Genomic DNA, 11,467 nt, shown 5'->3' with positions numbered 1-11,467 from the left:
CGTCGACGTAAGAAGCCAAAGTACCAAAGGATTGATGAGCAGCTCGAGGATACCCGAAAGTGGCCTATCCCATCCCTCGTTCAAAATGAACTAGATGCCTATCTTACTGATCGGCGGGAGACCGACTTATCGATCGTCCCGTTCAAGTACTGGATGCGACCTTCTGTTAAGGCGCAGTACCCTAAGCTCTCTTGCATGGCGATTGACCTCCTCTCGATCCTAGCTATGAGCGTGGAGCCAGAGAGGATATTCAGTTTAGCTGATGTTACTCTTTCTCCGCGTAGAAACAGACTTACTGAAGATGCCCTGGAGGCAGTCACATGCCTGGCGAACTGGGGAAGAAACAGTTTAATTAGGGTAGGCAGCCATAAACAGGATGTAAGAGGGTCTCAGGTTATTAGTGAGACGGCAGAGGAGAACGACGACTATCTCCCTTCCCTCTTTGGGTTCGTTGACGACGACTATGGACCTCGCTTTGAAGAGTCGCTGGCGGACAGTAGTAGTAGGAATGGAGAATAGATAGTACTACTTCTATCTATCAGTTTGCTCCATCATAGACTCTCGATTAGCAAATTTTATATCTACTATAAGAATAAGTGTTGTTTGAAACACCTAGGCGTTTCACTACCCTGATTAGTAATAACTTTAAAATGTATGGAGTCTCCATGGAGGTATGGAGATGGAGGTGGAGACTCCACCTCCCTCCATGCCGATCCCTGAAAATGATCGATTTACACTCAATCTTTGGTCTGGTAGACCCTTGTTTGTTTGCAGGCTGCTAGGCAATGGGGCATTGATGTGATAAGCTTCTCGATCAACGAATTAGGTATGGGCCATATTGTATGGCATATATACACGATACTAAACTCTGACGGAGAGCGCATATGGATATCTGCAGCACTTCTTACATGAGCAATCATAGCCTGCGTAATGAACCAATAGCGCTATCGTTTTAGTCGAACACAGAGGGCGATGGTTGACAGGAATGGATTCAGCTCGAACTAACATGAGGCTAGCTCTCTTCCACATCATACCGTTTTTCGTCCTCGTCTTCGTCTTCATCCTCTTGCGCCTGAGTGACAGCTCCATTAGTGCGGTATGATTCGACTACACCAGTATCAACAGCATGGTTGGTCGCGAAGAACGCATGCTCGATACCCAACGGACGACCCCGGCACACGTAGCCAAGCGGAGTGTGCATAATATCCTGACCCCTGCGACGAAGGGAACTCCACTCCAGGATAAAGCTGATTGTTTCAGTCGTTGTTGCATCGGATGGCCTATTCAGGCTGGCACTATCGATGTACTTCACTAGAGACACACATTCCTCGTATTCCATGTACAACCGGCCCGCGAAGATACCGAGTTCAATGATAAGGCTTTGCGGAATGATGTGTCCGCCCTGAAGTGCTGGCAGAGAGTAGTATCGTAGACCACTGAATGGTAGCATCTTCTTTGTGGCTGGTGCTGAATACGTGAGGAGGTGGACTTTGGGAGGGGATGCTTGAGTGCGAAGTTGAGGAATCACAATCTCTGTTTCCTCGGCGATGATTATGAGTGCGTTGAAGGTGATGGGGTTGTAAAGAATCCATTCGACGGGACGCTAATCAGATGATTAGTATGTTAAGAAAACGCGAAAGACGATGAACTCACCAGAAAGTTATCAATCGAGCCACCCTTGTTCGTCTTGATTGTCTTCATGAACTCCACCGAAACAAACAAGCAAGATTCTGTTCCTACGATGTCAAACCTCTCGCCGATAGACGTGCGTGAAACAGCATCAAACACGTGTTCATATCCCATGTCTCCACACAGACGACCAGTACTCACAAAGCCAGAGATGGCAGGATGAAGTCCAGGGAACTCATGAGCTTCATAGTGTAAGGCTTTCTGCACTTCACGCACTTCTTCAACTTGGAATTCCACCTCGCGTTCCTGTTCTACCTCCTCCAGCGCAGAGGAGAGAAGGAGGCTTGCGGTCTTTGCCGTACTCAGACGCAGGTGGTTGAGCTTGTTCTTGAAACTTTCGAGCCGCGGGAACATTTTCGTAAGAGGGGATAGGCTGTGGGTTTCTTCCGTGCGGCCTCCATATAACTGCTCAAGTGTTTGTTGCTCAGGGTGTTGGAGCACCTTAACATATGCAATCCTGTCTTGAGCGTTGAAGAGAAAAGCTGCGTTCTCCCATTCCGCATTCATGCGATTACAAAAGTCAGTACCCTGAGAGATGTAGAGATTTTGGAGCTGTTCATTCGTACGGCATGTCTGTTCCAACAACCAATGAACGACATGAGAAGAGTCGACTTTGTCGTTTTCGTTCATTCCACAGACGTCAAGAATGGACTGGTGTGTCTCTGGAAAGGCAAAGAAGCAGATAGATTGAGTAGTTGCAAGCTGCCGAAGGCGCATGGCAGCTGGATTCAACGTCAGCTTTGAATACCTTGTAGATCAAATATTTTCACTCACCTTGCACAGTATGATCCTTGGTCTGCCCAAGAGCAAGCGTCAGCGCACCGCAGGCATATTGAGGCAGTTTCAGATCTATGCCTCGCGTGTGCGCTTCATCCAGGTACACGAGACAATTGTCTAGATTGTCGACGAATGGGGTTGCTAGCAAAGGGACTCGCGCCTTAGTACCACGATATCGTACCCAGGCTCGATTATCAGCGCCAAAATACACAGCTGCCGGTGGCTCAGTATCTATCTCCATCCATGCCTTGACCAAATCTTCGTTACTCATCTCGAGTACGTAGGCACCGGCGTCGATGAGAATGCGGATCTTCTTGTCCCTGAGTTGTCTAAGGAATCCTGTCTCTGACAATCGCCTTCCGGCATGAGCTACGATATGGTATCCACGGTTTCGTTCTTGCAATAGGTAGGTGAGCACCTCAGCGTTAGTCTGATGCAAACTTGGCAGATCGCTCTGCTGGATGGTGAGCGGCAGCATCATTTTGTTATCGTTGGTACCGCTAAAACCAGTAGTCCTTGCACGTGTGAGTGTCTTCTCGGATTCTGTCCGCGAGAACAAGGGGAGATCCCATCCAGAGGCCTGTAGCTTGATGTCGAACTGTTTGGCGTGCGCGGGAAATACAAAGTGATTCATGTAGTGATCGAGCACGATGCTGTTCGTTCGAAGATGCCTCCAGAGTTCCTCCACCTGATCATGGTCGTCGGAATTGATAACGTTCCAATGATGCAGAGCCTCCGGAAGCGAATCGCAACTGCTAGTCCACCTGTCGTACTCGCTAGCAGGGTCATGTGACGCGAGAATATGACGAAGAGCTTCGCGGAATTGAACTGGGCTGAGACCAGTGTAATAGAAAGCCAGGCAGGTGAGAAGAATCGCAGCGTCAGGGTGTCCAAACTCTGCCTGCTCGGAAGGAATGCCTTTTGCTTCAAAGGGCACAGCCATCGGATCTCGCTTAGGGTGCAGCCCATACTGTACGTTCCAACGCTTTCTGAGACAAAACAGCAGTATTCGATCGCGCAATAGACCCCGAACAAGCAATAGTGTTTTGAGTGCAATGTTCTCGTCAGTGAACAATTTAGCCACACGTTCCAACAACTTCCTGTCCAAGTTCTTTTCGAGGAGCACTCTACGCAAGTTTGCGTTCCAGCTATCCGAAGTACAGTCTGCGAAGCGAAGAAATGACGTCCTTCCTGTACAGATCTCATCAACTATGCGTCGGTGCAGATCCTCCTCCACATCTGCTTGAAGGATGTATATCATCGGATAACCCTGGCCGCGCTCTAGGACTTCGATGTTGCGCGGAAATTTCCGCCCAAGCTCTGGAAGATGATCTTTCACCAGTGATAACAGCGATTGCGCTACTTTCCAGCGGTGCGGGTGTCCATCCACGGTAGTCTGCTTGCCGCTCGGGTAGATGAGTTGGGTCTTTACCGCCAATGAAACATCCGATTCGTCCAGGATGTCCCGAGAAATCGAGCTTAGGTATGCCTGAAACTCAAGCATTTCGCGTGCAGTCTCCAAGTTGGAGCTGGCAAGATGTTGAAGGCCACTAAGCTTGTAGGAGAGAAGGTGTTCAGGCGCAATCAACATAACACCCCGACTATCTAACATTTCCCGATGGAGGTCTCTATAGAGCTGAAGTGTTTGCGGGTTGATGTTGGTTTTGCGGGAGAAGGGAATGTGTCGTATCTCGCGACCGACCAAGCCGCCCAGTCGCGACTGAATCATCTGCGCAGTCGGTAAAAGCAATGGCTTAGGTACGATGAGACGCGAAAGCTGCTTGCCGTCTCCTATCGACGCTATTGCCATCGGAACAATACACGACGTCTTGCCTAGTGGTGATTGTCAGAGGGCGCTTTGTGTCTACAGTGTTCTCGACTTACCTTTACCCATGTTCAACTGCAACACCGTGTTGTATCTCGATTCTGGTGCAATGATTGCATGTGCAACATCGACCTGCTCCTGTCGGATTAGAATGTCACTATCAATCTCTAAGAGAAGCCAATCCGGCCATTCTAGTGGACTCCAACTCTCATGGCCAAAGTTTCCAAGTTCTTCTTGAAGATCCTTGACCTTACCATGATACAGCGCGTTGTGGATCCGTGTCAGTCGCTGCAACTTCGTGATGAGGATACCATGTGCCACAATCGCCTCTTGTACGAACTCCCCGAACTTGCAAGACGAGCTCGAGCGCAGTTGCTCCAAAAGCGCGATCGACGTTGTGCAAGGCCAGAGGTTTCCAAGGTGTAGCCATGAGAAGCGGTCGTCATTTTTGGATAGAGCTTCGTGAATCTGAGACAAGTGAGTGGCTACCATCGTACAAAGATCTTGGATGCGTTTTGCGTTGACTGTGATATCTGGGGTAGTATGCGAAACTTGAGTCTGATTACTGGTTCTCTCCAGGGCGTCAAGACTCATCTTTAGATCAAGTCCATACTGTTGGCGGAGAGGGTTGGATGCCTGCGCGAAAACCGAAAGGATCTGCCGTAGCTCAACGGTCTCCTTGCCTGACATCTTTGCTCTCGTGTTCTCCTCCATACCGGTAGGAAGTTTACTGTCTCTAGGCAGTAGCAGCTCGCACGCCCGGGGTCCGAAAGGTACTGCTAGCGATTTACGAAGAAGATCTTTCGAGATCGATGGTACGACAGGATCATAAGTTTTCCCAGAAAATGGTTCTTGTTCCCACTTCCAAGCCTCAGGACGTGACGTATCACTCCTTCCCTTGTGATGTATTAAGACGTCCTGCACATGAGTTATGTACTCTGAGAGGGATAGGTTCGAATGCAAGCGCTCCCACTCAGGCACGACACGCTCCATTGCGAGCCCTACATCAAGGATATCCGAATCGAACCCGTTCAGAGTAACTTTCTTGTGTGGCCATTGATCAAGGAAGTGTTGCGCTAATCGTTTCCCCTCAGCTTCACATGCTTTTCGATGCTCTGCTTCAGCCTTTGTCTGCATTCGCTGACGCTTCTCCGGTAAGTCGACAGAGATTACACGAAAGATGGATTGTATGCCAGGCAATTCGTTAAGCTTGAACTGGCTGAATGAGGGACAGGATGGAGGTATTGAGTTTCTCAACGTCGGCAGAGACGCAAACGCTGCCAGGATCTTGATGGTGTTTAGGTCAGTTGTGGGATTGAGCGACATAACACTCAGGCGGAACATCAAGCTGTAGGGCTGATCAAGATTGGAGTGGCGACAGATATTTACAAGACCGCCCCATTGTTCATTGACGCTCTTCTCCACCAGGTCGCTTAGACTCGCGGCGTCGGTCTGACGTACCTTATGGAACCCGCCGATAAGCTGCCAATCCTGCAATATTGCAGAAAGCTCTCTATGTGTGTAAATCTGGAAGGGTTTCTTCCGGAACAGGTTCGCAATGTGATAAACGTTGCGTGCTTGTACCGAATCAGCTTGCTGGCCACGGGATTTGTACATCCGACCACTAGCTGCCGTTTGAGTCGTGCCGTCGAAATTGCGCTCATAAAGGCGGCGCTGCGCAAGACCCCGTTCCCTAAGGTGAGATGGGATGTATGCATTGATTACATCCTCAGCTGCATTTTGAACAAAGAGCCGCAGGCGGTCCGACTTCTCGAGTATCTTCTGCACAAGCCCTTCGTATGCATCATGCTGAACGGTCATGGTAAGCCTTGTATTCCAGGAAACTGTTTGCAGTGCTTGCTTGTGCTGCGGATAGTACTCTCGCTTTGGACTAAGGTCTGCAATTGTCTAGAGAGTGTTGATTGCTGTACCTCCCAACGGTTCCCATGGTTGGCAATGACCCGACTGGAGCATGTGCAACGCTTCCTCGGTGCCGGTACGGCCAGTCAATGGATCGGGTATGACGAATGATGTATATGCATGGAACTGGGCTTTTGCGTACAAAAGCCGCGGCTCGAAAGGGCATGACAAGCGTCCAAGTACATCGTCGATTCCAAATTTTGCGTAATCGGTGCTACCAGCCGCTCGGACAGCCACGTGCATTCCACGGCGTACAGATGATATTGGTCCGCACGGCATGATTACGCTACGACGCTTACTGTTTGCGACGTCACGCAGTACAATCTTGCTGTCGAAACCGTACAATGTGCCAGCGTCTTGATCGGGATCGATCTCTTCATTCAACTCTCGGCACTGGAGAAGCCCTTTTGAGTTCACGAAGAACGACAGTTCCAAATGGCGTAGCTCGACAGATAGCCTTCCCCTTGAGTTGAAAGGCTGAAAGATGGTAATCTTGCGTGAATCTTCAAAGTGACGAAAGAGATCTGCAACTTGCTTGGAGAGGTGAGAATTAGGATCGATCAATAACGTTCGGTTGCTTCGATGAGCCTGCCGTTTGATAAGGTCAATCCTCCAGTCGCTCATCCTTGTCTTCCACAGAACAGGCTTGCGTCGGATCTCAAGACATCTTGTGTTCAGATTCAACCAATGCGCACAATTGGAGATGAGTCCATCAGGAAGGTCCGCAGTCTCGGGCCCGACGAAAAGGTAAGACGGAATATATTCCAGCAGCTCGTCCCGAGTCCAAGCGCGGACGATGATGCGCCCGTTACGAGATCCAAAATGTATCTCATGGTTGCTTATCCGCGATGCGAGAACATACGACATGCCGAACGCAGCAGACGGAAAGGTGAGAAGATTTCGGTCACCAAAGAGCTCTCTCACCTCATCTGACTCTCGAATATCGCGTGGAAGTCTTCCTAAGGGCTTTCCATCGACGAGTAAGTGACCCTCCATGAAGTTGTAGTGAACTACTTGCGTGTTTGCTTGGTCCTTCATCGAAGCCTGCATAAAACTTACTACCCATCGATCATGTATGGGTGAGACTTGCTGCCAGTTATGGAAAGATTTCTCAGCTGAACCTCCCGGTTCTGACCATGATGCGTTGATAGCCATGCCGATACTTCGAGGATGGGCTCTTATGGACCGTAGTAAGAGCGATCTGATCTTGTACGTTGTCTTGGTATCTCGAATCAATATCCTCTTCAGGACTGGCGGCAGCTTGGCCACATCCACAAGGAGGTTTTCTTGAAGAGCCAATGACGCCTGGACAAATGTTGACAGATCATTCTCTGACATGGCAGCGTCGGACTTTGTGATGTTGGAGAATGTCCTACGGCAGAGCAGTGCCGCCCAAAAAGCATACCTTGCGGCTGTTTCCGCGATGGACGTTTCTTTGGCATTTCTAACATCGGCTCGGAGACGTGTAACCCAAGCCAAGGTGATGCAACGTGCCTGAACCAAGAGACCATTTGCTCGCGTCATGGGGGCTGCCAAGTCATAAAGGCGCAGACTCAACGTAATCATAACCTCCATACAGTGAACCTCACGCCAGTTTGAAGTAATGTCACTCAGGCGTTTTTCTACTTGTGCGGCCAGGCAGTCACAAAATGACATATCCTTGAATACCGCATGAATGTCGCCGAATGTATCATAGTTACTCTTTGCCGGCCCAGCTTGAGTGGCAAGGTGATTGAACATGTGCATTGTACTCTCGTTGCTGAAGTTCATATTCGATGCGCCTAGTTCGACCAACATCGTCAGCCATCGACGATTCTTGCCTGAAAGCAGTCGCTGGCAAGCCGTGAACTCATGTACCGACAAGCTAAATGGACACTGCGTTTCCGATGCGACGATTTCATATGAAGATGGCCCAGTTGTCGCCGTGGGAGGGTGCAACGAGCTTGGTATCACGGAGCTTCGGAGCCCAAGCGGCACATGTACTCCGCACTCATGTTCGAAGGTCAATGGTTTGTCGAAGTCCTTGACCCAGGTATTCGAAACCATGTCGAAGTAGGAGAAGTTCAATCCATTGGGATAAAGTACATCGGATTCAGATGCCTTCATCTTCTTCTTACTGACCTTGTAGTGCGTGCCACGGAATGATTTAGATGTTGATGCAATAGTGATACCGGTGGAGTGTCCCGACGCATACGCTCTAAGCGGGTCGTAGTCTCCCAAGAGTTTTGTGGGCGATCCGGACTGCGGTTTGGTAGGGTACGCCATCATGAAGATCTTCCACGTTGCATTGCGATACGCGGCAAAAGACTTTGGCATGTCCAACTCGAAGATGACTGCTGCTGCTTTGATCGCATCGCTAGGAAGGAAGTCCTCGTGCGCATAGATCTGCATGCGGTTTCGAGTTCGCCAGTGCCAGCATTTGGTACATCCCCTTACGTCTCGCGTCCCATCACGTTTGAACGTGCAGGTACATGTGCCTCCAGAGATGCCCAAAGAATGATTGTCAAACTCAGACCACCATGCCTCCAACTCTGACGTCTTCGCCCGGCGAGATGCCTCCGATGCGATTTGTATCCTTCGGTGCAGTTGCTGCATTGAGCTAGAGGTCGAAACATATCTCACAACAAAGCTCTCTTTCTTGGGCTTAGAAAATATGGTCGTCTGATGCTTGCATCCCTCGCATCTACTGTGAAGATGACTCTGGATGTCACGGAGTCGCCGCATTCCCGCGGCGGTCGGTAGATGCAGAGCATCTAGAAGCTCAGGAGTAAACACTGGGTGGTACTCCAGGATCATAGGGCAGATCTTGGCCATGTACTTGTCCAGCCTCACCCAAAGTCCAAAAAGGCTCAGAATGAAGATGGACATTTGCTCAGGGTCGGAGTCGTACATTGCCCCAACACTGTTCATGAGATCGAGTATTGCACCTGCTAGCTTTTCGCAAAATGACTCGAGAGTAAGATCTTCAGTTAACTGAGGTTCTTCCCTTCTTTCGATCTTGCTCTCCAATTCAGTCAATCGATGGTACTTGTCTGTAAACTGCTCAACTTGCTCAATCGTGGTACCGTGTAGTGATGGAAGCCGCAAAGATGGGGAGGTTCTCTTCTGTGAGCGACGTGATTCCAGGACACTTTGGAGGTATGATCCACTGTTGGGAAGAGACAGGAATTGGGCTTGCTGATCAGCACGTGTGGGGAGCTGGGGAACAGGCCGTGTCGTGTCTCGCTTGAATTTCTCCCAAGCTAAATTCACCAGCTGGGTGACTTGCGTGATACTCTCCTCGAAGAAGGCTGTAGTAGCGTTGGATAGCTGGCCGTGCACTTCCAATGATCTATTCTTCTCTTGCTCGAGTTTTGCAAGGCGACAACAGATTTTGGCTCGCAGGATCATCGTCAGCTCAGGTGCCAGTCTTCCCGGGCACTCGAGCAGAAGCTCAACAAGCAGAGTGGTGATCAAGAACTTGTAGCAAGCTCTTCCAGCCCCGTTTCCTAGCGAGAGTTGTAGCTGTCTCTGGATCCCCACGCGTATTGCAATCCAGAGAGGCAATCTCCGCCACGGGAGTTCTGTAGCCTCGATATTCGCATCATCACGAACCCGTTTCCTCAAGCGAGGAACGTCTTCGTCTACTGGTGACCCAATAGACTCGAGCAAGGGTATGAGAAGGTGCGTTACAAGCCCCGGACTTCCCGTATCACGCGATTCGACGATCGGGGTTTGCGCTTTTGTCACGAACGTCTGGAAGCATCTCAAGGGCTCTATGCTGCCTTTTTCCAGGAATTCGGCTAGTGCGTGTTGGAATGACGGCTTTCGAAACTCATTGAGTGGTATCTGCGCCGAGCAGTCGGGGAAATCGCAGATAAGGGTGCCTTCGCTAGCCAGAACCTCGGCAGATGGGGGCGATATCTCGAAAGCTTCGAATATGACAGCTTCTGTTTGAGTACTGTTGTAGAATATATCAGCTGCGGAATTCATGCTGTGCCGATAACCATAGGCAGCAGACATACCTGACATTGTAACGAACGATAAGCGCGGCGTTCTGTTCTGCGATATGCAGGAGAAGTGGTTGCTCCTGATCGAAGTTGCGAAATTTCGAGATTAGTGACAGCTTCTCGAGCCGACCATGTACATGGAGAGATTGATAGCGACGAAGGTACTGACGAGTCGCATACCAGGGAAATGTCTTTTCTTGGCTAACGAGTCGGCTCAGAGTAAATGTAGCATGAATGAGTCGAGCGATGATGGCATCACCAGTGCTTTCAATGTTGGTGTCCTGTTTGCTAGGAAGCTGTGGTGGTAAAACAAGGTGGTTGAACACTTCCATGAACACGGACATGGCGAAAGGTGGGATACTCAAAATTCAGCTGCTAGCAGAAGGTGAGCTTCGCGGCAAGTCATTACGAGAAGCTAGGTACCCATCGAACACATAAGTCAAGCCGGAAGTGACTGCAGAATTAGCGCAGCTAAGCGATTGTTTCGTGTAAAAGCGTGCAACACGGTGACGCGCCAAGCTACGCAACCCAATAGAGTCAAATCCTTGGAATCGGATTCATACAAGATAGACTAGGTTCCATAAGGCTAGACCCTTCTATATTGAACCATGTGAGTTGCAGTGCGAGGTGCAGGATTGCAGGATGCAGCAAGCTTACGTATGGCTGCAGCAAGTGCGTTGGGAGTACCGACAAAGTTACCTTACCGGAATCTTGGAATTTCTGTATGGTAACACATACTATATTTTTTTTGACTTCCTCTGGCATGTCTTCCAGCTCAGCTGGGAAGCTGGTACTTGGACGCGGTCAAGGATATTCGACTTTTTGTTATGGATTACTGACCGTCAAGCTAATTTATACGCGATACATAGAGATGTCATGGAAGTTAAATGACAGATGTGGATTCGTAGTCAATTTTGATCCTCAATAAGAACAAAATTGTCATGAATACTTCTCTGGGGATGATGCTTGGGGGTATCTTATCAATAGCAAAATAAAGCGCCAAGCTCCATTCGAACAGAACCTTTCCCGATACTCCCTTTTCTCAGTCAACGGGTTTGTTTGTCCAGACAAATCGATGCCCATCCTGGCAATGATGTTAAACGGATCACATGTTAGCTTGTCGCGCTGCAAAGATTGACGCTAATGACTATTTGGGATATTGCGGTTTGCATATATCGTAATTTACCGATGCGGGCTAGCTTGCCATGCGCAATGGCCACTACCCCACCAGTACTGACCAATCGTGGATGTATACATCTATGTGACA

General features: G+C 49.4%; 1 protein-coding gene across 1 annotated transcript; it reads right to left on the bottom strand.

Annotated features, from left to right (window-relative positions):
* Positions 1-1,012: 1,012 nt before the first annotated feature.
* Positions 1,013-10,544, bottom strand: ALTATR162_LOCUS11718 (uncharacterized protein; the record flags this gene model as incomplete). Its single annotated transcript, XM_043319360.1, has 6 exons — positions 1,013-1,603; positions 1,654-2,411; positions 2,464-4,299; positions 4,351-6,182; positions 6,231-10,151; positions 10,216-10,544. 6 exons carry the CDS (start codon positions 10,542-10,544, stop codon positions 1,013-1,015), a joined length of 9,267 nt encoding a protein of 3,088 aa, XP_043175295.1.
* Between the last annotated feature and the right edge of the window lie 923 nt (positions 10,545-11,467).

This window comes from Alternaria atra, assembly GCF_907166805.1.
Source record: "Alternaria atra isolate CS162 genome assembly, contig: 36, whole genome shotgun sequence".
Classification (NCBI taxonomy): Eukaryota; Fungi; Ascomycota; class Dothideomycetes; order Pleosporales; family Pleosporaceae; genus Alternaria; species Alternaria atra.
Note: the sequence above shows the minus strand (reverse complement) of the source record. Positions and strands in the feature narration are given on the sequence as shown.